Consider the following 21,593-nt stretch of genomic DNA (forward strand, 5'->3'; position numbering starts at 1 on the left):
TTTCGTTACTTCGGAATACGTCTAATTCAGGTCAGTCTTCTTGTTTTTACTGGAAAAAAAATGTTTCAAATAGAAAAAATATACCCTCGTGGTATTTTATAACTGATTGATAGTGACAAAAAACGTACATATAGTATATTTTTCTGTAACAGCGAAATTTATTCCTTATCTCTTTAATCGACGCATCAGAGTCCACATCACACATTTTCGTCTGTTTCATATTAGTTGTCTTGTTACCAAACTATCATTTCCGTGAAATGGTAAATTAATTTCACGTTCATGTTCATGAGTGACTTTAAAAAAATTGACTTAGGGCATCGCCAAGGTAATTTATGTCGGTCAGTAAGAAGTGCGGCATTGCCGATCAGATTCGGCGGTTTATCCGTATGCGGTCTACTCTCACTGCTTTGTCCGTAGTCTATGGAACCCGTGAAATCATGACATAACTTTTTGGTGATGCTGTATGGTACTTGATGTGCGCATGCGCGACTTGGTAAGAAAACGATGAGAATACTACTAGCGAGTTATCTCTCTATACGGTCAGGCTAATGCAAGGTTTTAGTTCTGTTATATTTCGGTGGGCTGCTACCGCCGTAGTGATGGCGCGACGATCGCATTGTTCGTAATTGTTCGATGTTTATTGATATACTGTGATGCTGATGCCGTCGAAGGTGGGTCATACAGAGAAGTACAGTTAATTTCGTGAATGACTGATAGTGATTCTGATTCGGCAACTGAATATACACGCCTGATGGACGGTCACGTTGCCGAAGTTCGCACAGACGGGTTAGCCATTGAACGGAAGAAACGCCGTCCAAAAAGCAACACTGAACGATCCGCGGCGAGCGAAGCTTCCTCACAGGTATTGTTCCACAAAATTGCTTACCTATGAGTTACGCGATATTTCTAACATCAGGATGTTTATTCGTTGCGTACAATGATTTATAAATCAATCGGAACGTTATAAGACGTCACGCGTGAATTTGTCGTTGGCATATTTGCATTCCTTATACGAACATGATCTCAAATTGGCCATTGGATGACACATCCTACTGTCATGGGTATCTAATTGCAATTCGCTATTTTATTATTTTGTCTCACGTCCATTTTCACTTTATCCAGATCTCCTAATGTTGCATTTTATTAATGAATTGGGAAAATATGGAGTTTTATGCGATTTTGTGTCATGCGAGTACTTCTTACTTAGGCAAAGCGTCAAAAGTGTAATTCTTATATCGCAGAGAATGTGACAGTTCGTTGAATTATCTCAGCTGATAAACCAGAAATCTGTTTTTTTTTTTTTTTTATTATCGTTACTGTTTGACTTGATGTACCATGATGTCCTCATTTGGAACATCTGCTGTGTAAAAAACGTTTCAGCTCTTTTCTGTCTTACTCTTCCTGGCCTAACCATCAGTTTGAGTAATCATGAGTAATCATAAGAATCAACGAATCATCTGATCAAAAATTAGCTAATACAAAAAGTAGTTAGTTTCTTAACAATTATATACAAGAACAATGACTAAAATTCTACTTTCCATATTTTCAAAAGTTACAAAACCATTACTTCAACAATTCCTTTTCAAAGTTTTCACTTCTGTTCAATAATTTTAAAATACGCATGTAAAGAATTTTTATTTCAAATTACTGCAAACAACTAAGAGTGCCTTAGATTCTCACGCTGTGAAAAATGCACTGCACATCTCTGACAATGGAAAGATTTTTGAAAACAAAATTATTTTGATAGGGAGAAAATGGAGTGCCAGATGTTCGTATTGAAACACCAGGATCTACGGTTCCAGTATTACCAGTTCGAAGAAGACATGGATCAAATTCTGGGGGTCCAGCCAACAACTCTGACGAATTTACAGATGAAGATGAAGAGGAATTGAAATATGGAGCTGCTCACGTCATAAAGCTGTTTGTCCCAGTATCGCTTTGCATGCTAGTAGTGGTTGCCACTATCAGCTCCGTCAATTTCTATACAACCAAGGACGTATATTTGTATGTGAAGATAATTTTTTTTACATCTTAAATCACATGCAGTTTGACTATTCACTATGCACCAACTTCCACTGCAAATTATTATTCCGTTATAAAGTTATTTTTTTATTTCACCTTTTTATAGAGTGTATACACCATTTCACGAAGAAAGTTCAGATACAAGTACAAAGGTATGGCAAGCCATTGCTAATTCGCTCATAATGATGTCAGTCATCGTGGGAATGACTGTGATATTAATTCTACTGTACAAGTATAGATTTTACAGAACTATACATGCTTGGCTAATCATGAGCTCTTTCATGCTCCTCTTCTTATTCTCAATATTATACTGCGAGTGAGTAAAAATCGTCACTAAACTTCTACAGTTATAATAATAATAACAACAACAACAATAATAATAGTAATAATATATATTGTGGGTTATATGTAATTTAATTCAATCTTATCACTTTTTATATGGAAAATCTTTGTGCCATAGGCTTAGTTCTAAAAAGCTTGTTTCCTTATTTAGATCTCGTAGCGATCTGGTAGGAATTAAATTTTGTTTTTCTAGGGAAGTATTGAGGGCTTATAATATACCAATGGATGTAATAACATTATCCATTGTTTTGTGGAATTTCGGAGTTGTTGGAATGATCTGTATTCACTGGCTGGGACCACTACGTCTGCAACAAGCCTATCTAATTTTCATTGCAGCATTAATGGCCTTGGTGTTCATCAAGTATCTGCCTGAGTGGACCACTTGGGTTGTTCTCGCAGTCATCAGTATTTGGGGTAACTATCATTGGCAATCGTTTAATCAGCAAACGAAACAGTAAACATCACCAATTTCCTCATGTTCTAGATTTTTAATTCCCAATAAATCCGAATTGCATTAATCATACAACTCTTGAGATCAATTCCGCACATTTTTTCTTACACTAACTCTTGTAATTTTTCAGATGTGATAGCTGTGCTGACACCTAAAGGACCTCTACGAATACTGGTTGAGACAGCACAAGCGAGAAATGAGCCTATATTCCCAGCATTGATTTATTCTTCGACGATTCTCTATACCTTCACACTGAATTACGTTGGTTATGTAGCTACGCCAACGGTGTCTATGGCCAGTGGCGATGCTGCTGCAGGTGACACTGTTGGCTCACCAACTCCCACACAAACACGGAGAAGTGCTGGAGCTGGAGACTCAGAGGAAGGTGGTTTTACTAACGAATGGGTGGCAACGCATGGTAATGAACAATTTAAAGCACTTCAAGTTGAACAATGAGTAGGTGAAAATTAGGGATCAAACATTATCTCATTTGTACCATAAGAGCGCTAAACTGTGAATTCAATTGCAGCTGAACGAAGCGCGAGGAGAGCTAGAGAAATTAGAGAAGAAGACTCATCGTTACCCGAGCCTTCTCGAACTGGTCAGTATAGGAACGAATCGCAACAGCAACAACAAGCTACAATGGAAGAAGAAAGAGGAATTAAGCTGGGTCTGGGAGATTTTATTTTTTATTCTGTCCTAGTTGGCAAAGCGTCCAGTTATGGTGACTGGAATACGACGCTGGCTTGTTTCGTAGCCATATTAATCGTACGTACATATTATCGACTAACGTGATTGAATGAATGAATGTTTATAATGGTGACACTTTCTTATGTTTCTATTTTTAGGGCCTGTGCCTGACGCTGCTGCTCTTAGCTATTTTCAAAAAAGCTCTACCAGCTCTCCCGATTTCGATCACAGTTGGTTTGATATTTTATTTTGCAACTAGAGTGATCGTTGCGCCATTTGCGGACAGCCTAGCCAGTGAACAAGTGTTTATTTAACTTTCGAGACTTCAGATTGAAGTGACATCTAAAAAGATCATGTTTCCCAGTCTAGGCCAAGTGATTGTGACATCATGTATATCGTAGCAATGAATTATAAAGCCGAATGGTTTTACGGAAAGAAACGTGCCGTTTGAAAAGTCCCTGAGCCATTTGTTCTACAAAAGAAGTGCTACCGTTGCACAGTACGTCAAACACTTGACCCAGTCTAGTTTGATAATAAACTTTATAATATGCATTTCTTGTAAATTGGTACCTGTCCACGTATATTTCATGATTTTACTATACAGTGAGAATGATCACGACTTTGATATAGTGAAGACTTTTTGACCCATGAACGTGAATTGAGTGTATGTATTGAGAAGCTTGAAAGCGGAAACTTATTCCAGTGTTTAAGTGATATATATTTAATACGTTCCGTTGTCGACAACTAATGCACTTTCATTCGGTTTGTAAATAAAGGAACGATGAACGATTCGGTGCAGTGTCTAATTTACATTTAGAACGTGAAATTTTTGTACACGAGTTGACATTTCCACTTCAGGATTACTTAAATAAAGCCCCGCGTTAAATTACGAATTTCAATCATTCAAGATGGCAATATTGACGCAATGTAAATTTGAAACAATGAATATTTTACATAGAATCTGCCACATGTTCAAAAATATTAAAAGGTTCAAGTAAAACAAATCTGACTGTAGCCAGCAGAGTAGACTGCGAACTACTGTAGAATACTTAATACAAATGGTGAAAAAATTAGCCTGATTTTGAAGGAGCAGCTTCAGGATGAATTTTTCCAAATCTTGTGTGTTCTTGCGAACATTGGTCCACCAGATTAGACATGGATTACCTTACAGTAGCGTGTATCGACAATGAAAATATCGACACGTTTTAAAGTCAGATATGAGCGAATACAAATATCAACATTATTGATAACGATTATCTACGTTCTCGAGATATAGACACGAATTTTTTCTCACACTTTCAAGATTGTATCGATTGATGCGTTATGTCGAATTTTGTGGTCGTTGAAATTTATCTACTTCGATCCAATAATTCCGATCAGTGACAGACATTTTTAAATTTATCACAACTTCCTTTCCAGCTTATAATCGTTTTGTAATGACATACTAAGAGAACACCGAATAATTATTCGCAAGAACTATTATTCTGTGTCCGGTTAAAAATTTTTACGTTAAAATTATTCCTGAAGCTGATTCATTTGGAAAAGATCATTTCGAAGAACAGTTTTGCGATTTAAAGAGAGGCAACTCGCTACTCTGGAACCATTTTTTCAACCAATATCTACACCCGTCATACATATCGTAAAAGTATCAAGATATGACGAAAAGCCGTCAATTCGTTGCAAGGCATCTGGAGATACGAGGTATTTGATTAAAACCAACAAAGTTGCAACTGTTCTCGGTGAAATGCCATTCCGAGGGAACAGTAACGAGATATCCGTCTTCAAGTTACATACAAGACCGTTCGACGAACGCTGACCGCTTTACCGCGGACCGCCGCGCAGCACAAGCCGTCTACGCTCTCATACTGGTACACCGTAGGCGCAACATTGCCTTACTTATTGTTAGTAATCAGAACTATTCAGTAATTGCCCCAGTAGTAGATAGTTTGACGCATATAAATGTATTAATAAATCTACATCCGTATAATTGACTCTGGAACTCTATAACAGCTTCTCGGAATCTCAATAATCAGTTTTGCATACAGATTGTAATCATATACCGAAACGAATTTATTTATCGGATGTCTTAAGGATTCCATATCGAAACGAAACGGTGAATATCGAATCGAAAAGAATTCCGTTCAATCCCGAATCTCTAAATTCGAAGAACAAATGCGCTAACATCTGAAAAAAAACATTTTTTCAAGGGAAGATATGCGAATAAGTAGTATAATATTATGACTTATCTAAATGTTGTTAGATAAATTCGTGAAAATTATATTTTTCCGATATCTGTTGCAGCAAGAAGTACTGCTAACGCCTCAATGACTTATATGATAATATCCTTGATCCTTGACGTTGTTTTAGCCATATTGCAAGCGTATAACGCGACTCTGCACCGATTGCTACTTGTTAACAACGAGTCACCGCAGCGTGCCGTTAATAATTCCTGTACACAAAAAGTAACAAAGCAGGTGCGGTATACCTGTGTACTTATAGAGACAAACCGTAAACAATTGCGCCTACGAAAACCTACACCGTATGCGGTTGTCTAAGCTATGTCGAGCATTAGAATGACGTAGGTGTGACAATCTCGTAACTAGAAATCGAATAACCCGCGTGGGAAAAATGTGAATTTTTGGAACTTTCGAGTGAACCAAACTTTACTGCGAATTCAGTTCATGCGTTTGTCTTTTTTTTCTTTCATAATGTAGGTTTACTCTTACCGACAAAATCACTGAATAACATCCGGCCATCAAGTAGTGACTTTTTATCATAACGTAATGCGTCATGAGGAAGAGTTTTTTTTAGAATGATATACCCTACGTATTATAGTTACGATGGTAAATTCTGAGAAACTCTGCTTTCGGCTGATAATTTAAACCGATCAACCTCATCCCCAAAATTTCTCTTTCCTATCAATTCGATTGATCCAAGTCTACTTTGTTGCCTACAGTTAAAACTGTGCAGATAAAATTTACATTTCGAAGAGTGCAAACATTGCGGTCGTTTTCTATAGACTCCGCAGTCAGCTAAGCCGCTGTGGCGTCAAGCGTGGGTGGGTGACTCGCTTTGCATTATAGTCGTCATGCCCCATACCGGATTCGGTGTAGTCATCAGGATTCTCAGGACCGAGTTCATTGTTTGCGAAAACAAGTGCAAAGGCAACGTGTCGGTCAAAAACAATGTCGAATCTCACGAGGATGGTGCTAAAAACGTTTTTGGCTCGTTTTACTTTGATACAGCTGTTTCGCCAAATCACTGTTATCATCAGTTCCGTTAAATTGAGTCACCAGTAAATTGGTAATAGCGCGTCATAAAATGTACCAGAGATTTTCAATAATGTATTTGGAAGCACGAAGGCGTATAGGTATACACATAGAGTCTTATAACTGTAACACGTTTTGCATGTATTCCTCAATACGTTTATAATTCATTGCGAACCCTATTTTGAACGTATCCGAAAAATTGTTGAAAACCTTATCATATTTTCTATCTCATGAGATATATTTTACTGTATTCTTGTAAACATGTAGTTTTCTTTCAAAATCAAATTACGATAATCTTTCATAGTTTTTAGAAAACCGGTGGATTATTCTTAGAAAGTATGTATCATATCATTGTCCGTAATATGTTTGATTTAGTAAAATTTCAAGGAATATGCCCTCGAATTATTTCCAGGTATTTCTTACGTTCTTTAGAGTAACGTTCAGACAAATTGTGCAAGGATAGTTGTGCGACGTACTGGAAGGTTTCCATAACGAAACTGTGTTGAGTATTTTTTACGTATTATAAAATAACGTTAGTCTGCTTTGGATAAAAGCATTCAAGTCTCATGTTGAAGAATACATTTTCGAATATGAGAAATTTTTCAAATAATTGGGACGTAGGGTTAAGAATTATGGGGACTATGGGAGGAACTTTATTTACGAACGACCAATGAAAAGGAGTAGGAGGTTGAAAAATAGAAATGTGAGGGTTGTGATTTGGAAAGTGACGATGGAAGCACGGTTATTTTGCAGCTGTGCGTAAATAGAAGGTGAAACAATAGATATTAGGAGCGTTGTTAGGTAGGAAAGGTTACGGGTCTTAGAACTTGGGCTTTATGATGGGAAAGGTTTGCTTCTGCGAAGAATTAAGTATTGTGTTGTTTAATCGTAAGGAAATGAGTTGTCGATGGATGAGGATTATAGAATATGGGTTTTATGCGAAATATATAAATTACAGAGGATTAGATTATAACGGATCCTTATAGTATGAGTGTGTATCAGGTGAGGTACAATACAGTTGTCGAAAATAATACAATAAGACGTTAACCGCCAAGTTCGAAAACTAGATAACATGCGCTAATTAATTCAGAGTAAAAAATAAATCAGTTATAGTTACCGCATCGTTAGAGCGCACATCATTTCCGTTTATTCATTACCATACGACTTGTTCGCTAACGGTAACCGGTAATGATATGTGATGTGCATATACTATAAGATTCGCGAATGCGCGAAGTTTGGTCGCAGCAACGTGACTAAAGGCTATGGATCCCACCCGTTAAAAACTCTGTTCTTACGAAAAACTTTCGAACAGTGTAATTGGTGTAATTCAAGTTGAATAAATTTCACGGTATGATTTCCATAATCAGATTAAACCGCGTTTGCATAGTATGCCATTATGCCGGGAATCCCAAGGAAATTTTCATCATGATAAACAATAAAATATGAAAATGGCTATATCTGTACGATTCATTACGCTTCTATCTTTAGTTACCCCGGATCATCGTCATGTATGCGGTTTTCATTCATCCTCCCGACTAATCGGAGCCGTAGCTGACTCGCAAAACTTACTCTTACCAAATTAGTCCCCCTCCCTGAGATGCTGCATTTCAAAACAAAAATATGAAAACCTGGCTGCGCAGAGCCTTTCTTTTTTCTTACAAACTAATTTCGGCATTCAAACGTTCGAACGCCGTTACGAGGAACCAACGGAACCCGCCAATCATCCGTCACTGGTCCGACGGTAGGCTGCTGCGCATGCGCACGGCGCTAAACGAGCATCGCTGGGCGCAGAGTGGGGGTCCGAAACCTGTTCACCAGACTCCGACGCCCCCTCGGCGTCTGTTCGCGACTCGCATTATTCCGCGACAAGTGCCTGCTGTCGGAGTGCGGAACAGTCGGATTTGACAGACGGAGGTTTCAGCGCATGCGCGGAGCCCGCTTGTGTTTTGTTTTGCTTCATTTGTTTTCCTGACTTTTTTACTTTTTCACCGTCCAATTCTCATCGGCACTCTCGCCGTGTCCGAAAGAACGACGACGAACAATCTTGGACAATGGCTGAGGCGCGGTGCAGTGGCAGCGTCAGCCGGACTCCGGAACGATTAACAGACTGGAATAAAGGATCGAGTAACCCTCTCGCGTAATAGTGTATACAGTTCAATTGCGGATCTGCATCGCAGGTCGATGTTACATTTTAAATAATAAATTTCAACCCGAACCATAGACGACGACAATACAGCTTTGACATGGCATCGGTGCGCGTGGCTGTCAGGGTTCGGCCTTTTAACAAGAGGTGATTTTCACAGCTGATTCATTTAATATGTATTATTATATCCGAAAATTTAACCCTACTATACCGTACAACTTGCTGTCGGTCCTTATGCATACAGTGTTCTATTTATCAAACTTTACGCTTTTGGTCGATTTTTTATTATTATTATACTTGTAGGGATTATAGGGTTTTGAATAACATTCAAATTAATCACACTTTCGTTTGTTTTCCTATTATAGAGAATTGGCGATGAATGCTAAGTTGATTATCCAAATGGATGGAAAGCGGACGAGGATATTTAATACCAAGGTAAACAAATATAAATATATACTCTTATTCATCAGTTAAAAATCGTTTCGACACTGCGGCAGTGAACGTATTATACATACCTATGTAACATATATCTACATGCCGAACCACATGATCTAAACAATCGACGTTGGTTATGAGTACAGGTCATTCATGCGCTGTTGCGTCGCATGTACGACAATTATAGTTTTTCTACTCCGTCTTAATTTTTTTTTTTTTTTTTTTTTTATTCCGCTATCGTTTCAACTATTCCCTTCACATTTACACGCCACAGGCTATGTACCATATACATAGATATATATCGTGCGCGAAAATGAATTGCATAATCATTGCGCGTCGACCGAAAAAGATTATTGTAATATACGAATAATAATTAATACTTCTGCACGTGGACGAAAAATGGACCAAGTCGGTATATCGGCTGTATAATTATTATTAACGGACTAATTGTAAGTCTAATCTGCAATGGTTTTCTCTGTAATAACCGTATCTACTACAGTTACACAACGCAAACTTGAAAACAAAAAACGATAGAAAAATGACGATCTTGCATTCCACGGGAAAGATCAAAGATCCGTTTAAAGAGAAAGTCGTTATAATAAAGGTAAAATGATTGAGTTCATGTAAATGCACACAGCCAGGCGGGGAGAGCAGCGAATACCGCGGCTGCATTAAATGCCGCAGCTGTGTGTTGCGTGTGTTATTTTTTGCGATGACTTCAGTAATTGTCCACGACAGAGACGAAAATTGAGATTTTTCTGGTCTTAAAGACTCAATACTTAACGGAGATAAGACGATTGTCATTTGATAATACGTGCGGAGTTTATGTTATTCAATTCATTTGCGGTTATTTAGTCGAACGCCGTGTGTTATAATTATACTCTTGACGCAAATCACTTTGAATCGTGCAGTAAAATCTGTTAGAACATTTATTCAGGCGATGAAAGTGACGGTAATCATGACATGGAAGTTAACGATTTCGCGAATATGCCACTCTGGTATTCCGTATTTCTGCAATAATGCACCGGAATACGAATCATCATAACGAATCTCGTTCGAATCAATAATCTAGTTGAGCAATCTTTTCGAAAATCACTGAATCTGTATCACCTTGCGATGTAGAAAATTTCTAATATATTTGCACAAATTTTTGCCAAATTTCAGAAGTGCGAATATGTACATACATATAACCATTTGGAGTTCGGCTGACTGTATTTTATTAATTTATTGTCAGAGTTCTCTTTGGATATGACAAGCAACAATCTATTTGTTAGACTTTTATTTTCTTGTTTAAATTGAGGCACAACTGTTTTTTCCATCTTAATGCACCACCCAATTTAAATTTACTTGAGAATTGATTCATTTACATTTTTTCGTAATCTTTATTTATCGTGTTACTTTTCGTCTATTTTTTATGATTGCTCTCGTAATCACGTGTACAGAAAGTGAGTTATTATATTATTACAAAATCTCTCCATTTTTTATTCCTAACTAAACGTTAAAACAAAGTTTCGTTGGTTATATAAAGCCGACAAACCTTTATCGGTGTATTTGAATATATAATTAATGTAATACCTAATGAATCTAATCGCGATAAGAAACGAGTACGAGATTAATAATTTACCACGCCAATCGATGTATGATCGCGTGTCATATATTCGATACAAAAATCGCTATATCTACAAGTTAAGTTTTAAAAATAAACAATGACAATAATAATAATAATAACATTCGTTGCGCACATGATCACTTTGACTCATTTTAAATACGAAATGTTATCTATCGAATTAAGCAAAATTAAAAATACATTTTTTTTATTCACATGGTCTCAGAGCGCTACGGTATAGCATTTATATTTACTTTAATTAAGTTAAGTACATAAATCAGTTTCGATTTCGAGATTCGCCATTTTTTCAGTATAATTCTTTTACAAAATGAGCTATGATACGTGTTGTTGTTAGTATTATAATCGATGTTATAAATAATTATTCAACGGTTTATATGGTGATTAATTTTTCCAGCCTCCAGGTAGTGGCAGAGACATAGATGGAGAAAAATACAAGGATTTCACATTTGATCATTCCTACTGGTCGTATGACAGCGAGGATGAAAACTACGCTTCACAGGAAGAGGTATAAGTCATCTATGATAAAAAAATATCACGTTGTAGTTTGCTTCTTTGTTTTTAAAAGTTGATAAAACGATATTGCTACAATGCCAGACACTACAGTTAGTTGTTCAGTAATCTGTGACTGAAGATTGATGAATTGATTAATGAAGGAGAAGTGAGCCTGCCAAATTGTTTACCAAACATAATTTAATAATTGCAGGTTTTCTACGATCTGGGTACCGACGTGATAGAAAGTGCCTTCTCAGGCTACAATGCCTGTGTTTTCGCCTACGGTCAAACGGGATCTGGAAAAACATTTACAATGATGGGTACTCCGGTAAATGCGCCAATTCATACTTTATATTCAAATAAATCCAATTCCACTGGAAACTGTATCAACTTGAATTCGTCCTCCCTGATTGGATTAAACCCTCAATTTTTGACAATTGCTAAATTATTTCTTTCTAAGAAAATTTATCATAGGTGCAGCGGTCTCGAGGTGTTGTTGAAGCTATCAAAATACCAATGAGCGATCCAAAAATTGGCTGTAAACATTTGCATTTTAAAGTTTTCATTTTTTCAGGGAGGCTTAAAATATTAACAAGAAAAGAAAACAGAAAAATAGATATGTTTTTCCCGAGCAAAAATTTTAATAACTTGGTTTCTTGATTATTTTGCACAGGAATCTCAAGGCCTTATACCTCGGATCTGTAAGACTTTGTTCGCACGAATGGCGGCGGGGAAAGAAGGTGGTGCTTCGTACAGAACAGAGGTATCTTTTTTGGAAATTCATAATGAGAGAGTAAGAGACTTGTTGAGGCCCGATCAATCTCAGTCGCATTCCTTAAGGGTGCGAGAACACCCAAAACGCGGGCCTTACGTACAAGACTTGTCCAATCATCTGGTATACGACTACTCTGATATTCAGGTAATTAATCAATCTTTATTGTTCCTTAAAAAGCTACTAACTGTTCAGTAAAATATCATTGTAATTTTCGCGAATATGCAATGGAAAATATATTGCGCATAGAAAATTTGTGAAGAATAGAATTTATATCTCCATGATTTATGATTTATATTTTTCAGGAGTGTATGGTCAGAGGAAATACACACAGAACTACTGCTAGCACAAATATGAACGATGTCAGTAGTCGGAGTCACGCAATATTTACGATAACGTTTGTTCAGGCTGGTTTCTCTGGCAATATGCCGTCAGAAACAGTTTCAAAAGTGCATCTGGTCGACTTGGCTGGAAGGTAATATTTTTCTACGTCTACACAGCCTTAATATGTATCTCTACAAAACACTCGTTGCACAGAGAAAAATTGTAGCTGATCTAAATGTGTTATACTGATATTACACGTTCTTATGATTAATAATTACGGTTCAAAGATTTTCCTTTTATGCACATAACAGCACAAAACAAGCATAAAACTCGTGATAAATAATTGCGAGTCAATAATTGGTTTTAAGTTTATCTTATCCTTTACATCGCCTTACAACGTGTTCAAAAAACCAACTCGAAATATTTTTTATTCCAATGATTAGCGAGAGGGCAGATGCTACGGGAGCAACAGGTCAGCGTCTAAAAGAAGGTGCTCACATAAACAAATCCTTGGTAACACTGGGCTCAGTGATATCGGCCTTAGCCGAAGTCAGTTCGAGCTCGTGTACGAGTGACTCTAATTCTAAGCGCAATGTCTTCATTCCGTATCGAGACAGTGTGTTGACTTGGTTACTGAAGGACTCTTTGGGCGGTAATTCTAAGACAATCATGATCGCTGCTGTCAGTCCAGCAGATTGTAACTACGGCGAGACACTTAGTACTCTTCGCTATGCAAACCGAGCAAAGAATATCATCAACAAACCAACAATCAATGAAGATGCCAATGTCAAACTGATCAGGGAACTCAGGGAGGAAATACAGAAGCTCAAATCTCTTATTGACAAAGATGCGGTGAGAATTAGTTATTCTTACTCAATTAATGCATTCATTTTTGTATTCCTTAATGAGGCACATGAAAAGGAACACTATGAAGTCAAGACAAAACAAACTAACATTTTTTGAACATTATTTCAAACCTGTCTATAATCAACTCTTATTCGTATTAGCATATAGTATCCTGTTTTTACATAAACTACTCATGGGATTTCATGCAGAAACAAATAAGCAATAATTAAATTTGCATATGCTATTTTGGAATATCCCAAATTCGTAATTTTTTCAACGAATCTTTTTAATAAGTGATTGTTTTGTCAGCAGAGCGTGGAAAGACCTCCGCAAGTGTTACTGGCGCAAATTCATGAAAAGCAAGAACAAGAAAAGGTGCTAACTGAAGAATGGGCTGAAAAATGGCGAGAAACTCAACTGATCCTACAGGAACAGCGAGCTTTGGGTCTGCGCAAAAGTGGAGTTGGTGTTGTTCTCGATTCTGAAATGCCACATCTCGTTGGCATAGACGATGATTTACTGAGCACTGGTGTTACTCTTTATCACTTAAAAGAAGGAAAAACCTTGATTGGCAGCGAGGATGCCACGACGCCACAGGTAGAGTGAATTGAATTGCTTTCGATCAAACTGGGAAAAAAAAACAGATAAAAAAAGTCTGTCTTTTGTTTACAGCAACTGGAATACATATGTATTTTGGAAAAAAAAAGTTATGTGAATTTGTTGATGAAAATGATTAAAAGAATAAGGTACTTTTGAGTTGCAAAAAAGCTTAAAGTACCCTGATCTGGCTGATTTTATGCGGAATAAAATGTTTCTCTACGAATTAAAATATAGCCCAGTCTCGTTCAGTCTAGTATTATCGTATCCCATCAGATTTTCGATATGGCTTGACTAAAATATTATCATATGGTTGATAGGATATAGTCTTATCAGGCGTTGACGTTGAACCTGAACACTGTGTGGTGGAATTGAATGAGGGAATTGCGACACTTCATCCGCTCTCAGCCCATTGTTGGATAAACACAGCGCAGGTTGATAAAGCTACGAGGTTATCGCAGGGGTGCATAATACTTCTCGGAAGAAATAACATGTTCCGTTATAACGATCCAGCAGAGGCTGCAAAGCTCAGAAAAGAAGGTGGAATTGGAAATGGCAATTTACAATCGGTAGTAAATCTTTCCAGACTGTCTCTTCTCAGTTGGAGTGTTTCTGACCTCCACACTTCGTCTTCGAATGACAATCTCCTTAATTCGAGCGAAGATCTTGGGGCTATAGAAGAACTGGAGCATCAGAAGGCTCTTCTTCTCAAAGAAAAAGAAGACTTCAAGGTAGGTCGCCTATTCTTTGTCTTGGTATTTTTTTGGTCTCACATTTGTTTCAATTTGTAACTTCTTGTTTCTTCATTAGCGAGAGCAAGAAGAAAGAGAGGAGAGATGGGCAGCTCGAAGAGAAGCTTTAGAAGGAGCGCAACGAGAGCTGGAGAGAGAATGGGGAGCGCAGTGGAGAGAATGGGCCGAAGCTCTTGCGCAGCTCGAAGCACGACAGCAAGATTTGAGATCTAGACGGAATGCGCTGGAACAGGAACGAAGAGATGAAATGACTCAAGTAAGTGATCCTAATACAGATCTAATATCTGCAAAAAATCAGTTCTATTTTATATTCATCGCTGTTTGTTTTCTTATTTGTTTGTCTGGAAATATTATTATTTATTCACATGTTTGTCCGTTGGATATGTGACTGTCGTTTATGCCGTATTTTGTACGAATTGAACTTCGTAAACATAAACCGGAAACCGGTGCAGTAAATTAATTTTTTTTATTACAAAGCAAGATGCTATAGTACAGAAGTTTTATTCATTGATTAAAAAAGTTCAAAAGTCTAACTTGAAATCATGTAATGTGAATGAAAATGCAAATTAATGCGCACGAATGGTAGGTGATGGGCAGTTTTATTTTTATATTTATATTTCAAATTTTCAAAAAATTCAAACAGTTGTAGGGTTTATAACGATATATAGAATCGACCTGAAAACCGGCGTGTAATTAAATGCATTTCAGATTATTATTCAATTCAGGCATTTATTTAATACGACACTGTTGGACAGTTGGCTGTATGCTCGTGCCTCTTTGTACATAAAATTTTGAAAGATAAGTAAACAAAAATAACTGTAAAGTATTAGCAGTTACGTTGCTGGAAAGGAGAACGGTGATGTAGCAATTCCAGGATTGTTATTCTGTACAAAAGTTTTAACTGTGTAAAATTTTTTTAATGTGTAGTCACTATATTTATATGTATAAAAGTAATAGAATAGTATACATGTATAGGATATCTATATGGGTTTGTTATGCAAGAAAACTGTTGTTGTTTTACTGTTGGTTAATAAATCTTTCTCAAAAATTGGCATTCAATCTTCTGTGATCTATATAACACAAAAAAAAAAAAAAAATGCAAACAAACTAATTTGCAAAACCTTTCTGCTAACTAAATTAATATTCATGGATTTTTCACTATAACGTTCTTATTAACAAACCCACTTGGTTATTAAAGTCTATTTCATTTATCCAACATCTTTGCGAGTAAAAATTACCTGTTTCGATTTATTATAAATTACACCATAATTAACAAGCCTGGTTTTTGGGAAAGTTTTTAACACTTCGACTAAAATGCAGGTAATGTATACTTCATATCTACAGCGTTACTTCGTCTGCATTTAGGGAGGCGAAACGAAAATAACAATGGTTTGAACTATGAGTTTATCAAACCAAAATACATTAATCAAATAAAAGGTATAATATTTAGTAAAAATTGTCTTTGCTGTCAGCTCGATTCGCTGCGGCTCCCACTGCAATTAAAAAATTGAAATCTGCAGTAATTGTCGTAATCAAATCTGTACGAGTTGGATGGTTTATTCTATCTAGTAATGCGAACTTCGGAAAATTGATGTTTGTGTGTATGTGTATTAATTGCGTGAATAATCACTCATTAATTCACTTTCGTTGAATCACCTTGTTAATTTTTACAGAATATCAGACTAAAAATATTGCACGGCAATCTGCGTACTTTATGCATAAAATATTTCTGTGTTCAATTGTATTCGTGGTATGATTTAAAACTGTAGGTAAATAGAATACAAATTTTTTTCTAAACAGCAAATATTCCAGAGCTAAAAAAATCTCAAATTCCAATTCCGAACTGCAAACACATATTTTGAAAAAAATTAATAGTTATATGGCAAAATCACATCTAAAGGTGGTTTAAGTAATTTTTGCAAAAAAATAAAAGTCAAAGGTTGAGCGAATCTGGCTTAATGATGATTGAGAAAACCTACAAAACTCGAAATCCACATGTTGGCTGAAGATTTGAAATTTGGATTTTCCTGCCCTCAAACAACGCATGCCTTAATTATATAATTTGGTAATAATACAGTGCGACAAGCATTTAGTTCTATTATATAAGCAATAAAAATGATCATATAATTTTTATTTGCTACATTTGAAACTCTGCATTTCATCATATTTTATTTGAATTAATTTTTTGTTAACGGAGTGATGTGTATGTGTGTGGCTAGGTAGAAAGTGTTTGTAGGGAAGTCAGCTCTCTGCGAACGATTCTTCAGTCTAAACAGCGCCAATTCGATGAGTTCATGCACACGCAAAATCGCGTATCAAATGATAGACAGCAAAAAAAGGTAAGCGTAAATTTTTTTAATTTGTAATATCTATTTTTTCTTGTATTGCTTCATATGAATGTATTATGATGGAGTATTTCATTCATCAGTTTATATGTAACTTTATTTATTGTTACGTATAATTGTATTTAGATATCTTTCACAATTTTTCGGACTGCAGAATTCTGCTCCACACTTGAAAACGAACTCAAAATTAATGTTCTTCGCTTGAATTTCAATCGTCTATAATTATGCTTATGTATGAGTTCGCAATTTGAACTGTGCATAAATATCATTAAAGTAATTAGACAACCGGAATAATTAATCATGGCTAAAGTGCTGTCTTGTTTTTAAAACCTCTACTGTGATAGTTGTAAATATTATTTTTTCAAAATTCATACGGCCTAGTCTTTGTAATTTGAAACATTTTGATAACAGAAAATCGACCGCTATACTTTACGATATGGCGCAAAGTACACTTTTAATTTTTTTTTTACTCAATACTTCCAAGTATCTACCCACGGGCTCTATGGGTAAGCAATATCTGATGGCCAATTGATTAGAGTTTTGAGTATTAATAGGTATTTCGAAATTACCCAGCCTTAGAAATTCAGGAAAATAGGACTTCAATATGACTTCTCAGTATCGAAGTAAACGAGTGATCCATCATTAGCATCTGTAATGTATTGTACATAAATTTGCAGACAGGTGATGGGGTAAGCAGTGATATCAGTACGCCTGAATCTTGGTCAAGTCTTAATGATGCCGACTCTGCCCATGCTGTGAGAGAGCTAGTCAATAATCACGTAAGTCCAAGAATTTATCGTTAACAAGCGCGTTTGGGCTGACTATGAGCCAGCCTGGGAACTTCCCGTCCTTAAACTTTTTTTGGGCTGTAATAGCAATAATATGAATGATAATAATAATAATAATAATAATAACAACATTATTTCAATCGAGCTTTGGAAGCCCAATGTCAAATTCGTTATAAGTGACTCAAAAAACCTTCAAGTAATAATTTTCATAATAATTAAAATGTTTTTAGTTTTTTTTGGCAGGTTGAATACGCCAAATTACAATTTTGGAAGTTCAACTTTAGATTCGTGATCAGCAACCCAAAAAATCTTGTGGTACCAGTTTTCAGTCGATTCTGTTCATCCATTCTCAGAATATTTTTTTCTTGTTTTATTTTTTATAATTTTGTTATTTAAATAATTGGAAAAGCACTGAACCGATCAAAACTAGAACTGCGCACACACACACACACAAATTTTTCAAATACCATGTCGTTTTCAACCACTGTTTTCTTATTATTTAGGAACTCAGAAATTACTGAAATTATTGAAATACATTTTCAATACTGAAACAGCAAATATGTAATGATATTTTACGACAAGTGACGCTGTATGAAACAAGTACAATTGATTTTTGCAGAGAAAAGAATTAACCACCTTAGAAAACGAACTACAAGACAAAGTGAAGTCTCTGAACGAGCACAGAAGGAAGGTCGATTCAATTGACGTAGAGTTGTTTGATGTGGCAGATAAGCATCAGAAGATTTTGAACCTGGAGGTAAGTGTGGCGAATTCAGTATGTTGAAAAGTACAATATGCTCGTGAGTTTCATAATCATCGTTTTTAGTTGGAAAGTGGTGAAGTCAGCGAGAAGAAACTCTTTCTGGCAAAACGGACCCAAGAGCAGTTACAAGAAATTATGAATAGGAAACAGAGTCTTTCGTTGGATTTGAAACGGGTTGGTCCATCTTCTTCTTGCAACGATTCAGTAAATGGAGACGAAGTGACTTCCCAGTCCGATTTGAAGTCCTTGCAAGACGAGTGCAATCGGAAATTGAAGATTGCGTCAGCGGTAAACTTGCTGTATAATCATGACCCACCGCTTTCTGCAGAAACGACGGACACGTTTCATACAGCGGCAGCAGACTCTCCAGAGTTTTTGAAAGGCTTTAGGGAGGATGAGGAACAAAACGAGGAAGCTGAGAATAAGACAAAATCCGAGTATGTTACTGCCAAAGAAGACTGCGGTCCAGGTACAAGCACTGGGCCTGACCCGAGCCCAGATATTGAACACAGTGAAAAAGTTTTGCAGGATGACGTGAAGAAATCAATGAAAGAAGATGAACACTCGCTGGATGAAAAAGTTCAGGATACTTCTGAGTTCCGAGATAAGGAAGATAATAATTTACTGAGTGAGAGCATCTCGACCGAGAGTCTGACAATCCATGAATCTCCGCAGCATCAAACGCTGAGGAGACTGCAGCAGAGGATTGCTCGTCAAAAAATGATTATTATGCGATTGTTGGAAATTAATGCTCCGTGCAAAGAGGATCTTAATCGTCAGATTGGAGTTTTACAAGACTTACAGAGGCAGCAAATCGAGTTGGAAGCTTTGTTGATTGAAAAAAAGGATTCAAATCACGATACAGGTAGAAATGAAAGGAGAATCCCTGCTATCGATCAGGATCCTTATATGAGAGTCGTCAATTCTCAGGAAAACTTTGGTCAGAATTCGATTCTCACAGAGAAAAATTCTTTCTCAAATTCTAACGACTTCCAATCACAACAAAGTTCTGTCTCGGAAATATCCCAGCAGCCAACACTCATGCGAAATTCTCCAAGCCAGACTTACACCTCGGTATATCTCACGGTAAATAAATTGAAGAATGCAATATCGATATACCTCTGTTTGTTTCATCACTTTCGGATTTAATGACGAATCCCACAAAACATGAAAAGACTCTGATATTATTTTTATTATTCTGTTAGTGTAAAAACTTGGTGTTTATTCTTAACGGTCTTGCTATTATTCAAAACACGAAATGTTTAACATTTTATATTCTTCCTTCAATTCTGCAAAAAATCAAACATGTTCCAGCAGAGTCGAGACCGTTCAGATCACTTGAGTAGTCCTTACTCGTTGACGATAACGAGGTCATTACCATCGCTAATCGCCAATGAAAGCGAAAATGAGAACGTGATCAACATGATCGTGAGCGTTCCGTCATACATTGTACGTGGTGCTGGTGCTTCCAGTCATTATGAGTACGAGGTGCGGGTTGCAGCTAGGGACGACAGCTGGACATTGTTGAGACGCTACAGGCGGTTCAGGGAGCTCAACATTATGATGCGCCAAAAGTATGGTGCTAAAGTAAGTGATTTCGCACTGAAAACCCTGTGTCCTATTGTTACACTCTTTTAATTTTTCCAGATTGGAACGATACCGTTCCCTCCACGTCAATTTTTCAAGAAATCTGAAGCAATTGCTCGTCAGCGGCGAAAACAACTCGAAATCTATCTTCGCCGCTTGATACAGGTTTGTGCCGAATTGCCTCTTTGCCAACCTCTCTACAAATACAATACAGATCTGAGTCAGATAGACAAGCAGTCTCTCCTAGAATTTAGCGTGTTTTTCCGACGAGGAACCTTTGAGAGTAGTAAATATGGTACTAGCTAGTAAGTTCTGCTTTAATTATGTATTATTAATTTTCGGCAACTTAGGTTTGACAGCCTATACGTATAATTAGTCTAGATGTCTTGCATCGGGGAATTCACCCCGCCCCCGTGGTGAACGCGACTTGCATAGTGAAATTTTTAAGCTCTAGTTCGACAATTTTATTCTTGTTAATTGTTAATATTATAACTAATCAATGGCGCCACTGTGGATTTGAACATAACGCATTTGGTGAAACCGCTTCGACGAAAAAAAATTCAAATAGAATAAACAGAATTGATATTTGGTTTGTGCCTCGCCTCTAAATAAAATTAATAAACCTATCTGAATGATTTGACAATAAAAAACTACGTGTCTAGCAAACATACAATTACTTGAGATGGGTCTGTTGTAAATGCCAAAAAATATCATACGTAATTTTAAAAATACGAGCCAGCCCCAATTTATCATTTTTTTTTCATCACGTGGATTCGGATGTAACAAAATTTCATTTCCCAGGGATGGTAATTCGATCTTAATCATGACAGTATTTGGCAAAACCTTCTATTATCAACACGCTATGTAACCATATCTGCAGTTTGTCTTGTGAGAATAGTCTTTTGAAATTTTTCAACCAAATTTCAGCATAATCGATTTTTTGTCGTGCTATAATAATCTTTGCAAATATTCAGTTGAATTCTGTACGACCTCAATTTATTCGTCAATTTGTACTTATACCTTTTGAGGTTGTATGTGCAGTTGTTTCATGTACCTGAAATTATGACATCATTATAACTGAAAATTTATGAATAATCTGTTGGCTTCAGTGGGATTAAATGAAAAATAATGTCCACACGATAGGCGAGCAATTTTTTTTTTAGTTTACTGTCTTCCGTTTTTAAACGCGTGCAAAATTACAAGAACCAAAATTACTAGTCTTTTGGTCTGAAAAATCTGCTATAATGTCATAATGATTTTTTACTTGATGCTTCGTTCCTTCTTTACCTTTCAATTAGGTCATTTTGTTGTACCTCGTAACTGGAGCTGATATTGTATGTATATGAAT

General features: G+C 36.5%; 2 protein-coding genes across 4 annotated transcripts; both read left to right on the forward strand.

Moving 5' to 3' along the window:
• The first annotated feature begins 638 nt into the window (after positions 1–638).
• LOC124406002 (presenilin-1) lies at positions 639–4,299 on the forward strand. The gene is made up of 7 exons (XM_046881299.1): positions 639–862; positions 1,748–2,004; positions 2,129–2,338; positions 2,558–2,778; positions 2,946–3,233; positions 3,345–3,583; positions 3,664–4,299. Exons 1-7 carry the CDS (start codon positions 707–709, stop codon positions 3,817–3,819), a joined length of 1,527 nt encoding a protein of 508 aa, XP_046737255.1. The 5' UTR covers positions 639–706; the 3' UTR covers positions 3,820–4,299.
• Positions 4,300–8,618: 4,319 nt separating this feature from the next.
• Positions 8,619–21,084, forward strand: LOC124405995 (kinesin-like protein Klp98A). 3 transcript variants are annotated; one of them, XM_046881284.1, is made up of 16 exons: positions 8,619–9,064; positions 9,283–9,352; positions 11,374–11,484; positions 11,683–11,799; positions 12,145–12,390; positions 12,549–12,718; positions 13,011–13,419; positions 13,726–14,010; positions 14,331–14,741; positions 14,821–15,018; positions 16,982–17,101; positions 17,785–17,886; positions 18,515–18,652; positions 18,722–19,744; positions 19,973–20,245; positions 20,306–21,084. In XM_046881284.1, the coding sequence occupies exons 1-16, from the start codon at positions 9,018–9,020 to the stop codon at positions 20,549–20,551; spliced, it is 3,966 nt and encodes a 1,321-aa protein (XP_046737240.1). In that variant the 5' UTR covers positions 8,619–9,017; the 3' UTR covers positions 20,552–21,084. The 3 variants fall into 3 exon arrangements, with proteins under 3 accessions (XP_046737240.1, XP_046737241.1, XP_046737242.1); XM_046881285.1 differs by having other exon boundaries at positions 19,976–20,245; positions 20,306–21,082; XM_046881286.1 differs by lacking the exon at positions 16,982–17,101 and having other exon boundaries at positions 20,306–21,083.
• Positions 21,085–21,593: the final 509 nt, after the last annotated feature.

The sequence above is a fragment of the Diprion similis genome, chromosome 4, assembly GCF_021155765.1.
Source record: "Diprion similis isolate iyDipSimi1 chromosome 4, iyDipSimi1.1, whole genome shotgun sequence".
Classification (NCBI taxonomy): domain Eukaryota; kingdom Metazoa; phylum Arthropoda; class Insecta; order Hymenoptera; family Diprionidae; genus Diprion; species Diprion similis.

What these genes read in the sequence shown, in the direction of transcription:
- LOC124405995 (XM_046881284.1), top strand. Translation starts at nt 9,018, where the DNA reads ATGGCATCGGTGCGCGTGGCTGTCAGGGTTCGGCCTTTTAACAAGAG. An exon ending in CTGGTCGACTTGGCTGGAAG is followed by an intron (nt 12,719 to 13,010) that starts GTAATATTTTTC and finishes TCCAATGATTAG; the next exon opens with CGAGAGGGCAGATGCTACGG. An exon ending in CTCTTATTGACAAAGATGCG is followed by an intron (nt 13,420 to 13,725) that starts GTGAGAATTAGT and finishes TTTTGTCAGCAG; the next exon opens with AGCGTGGAAAGACCTCCGCA.
- LOC124406002 (XM_046881299.1), top strand. Translation starts at nt 707, where the DNA reads ATGACTGATAGTGATTCTGATTCGGCAACTGAATATACACGCCTGATG. An exon ending in ACAACCAAGGACGTATATTT is followed by an intron (nt 2,005 to 2,128) that starts GTATGTGAAGAT and finishes ACCTTTTTATAG; the next exon opens with AGTGTATACACCATTTCACG. An exon ending in CGAATGGGTGGCAACGCATG is followed by an intron (nt 3,234 to 3,344) that starts GTAATGAACAAT and finishes ATTCAATTGCAG; the next exon opens with CTGAACGAAGCGCGAGGAGA.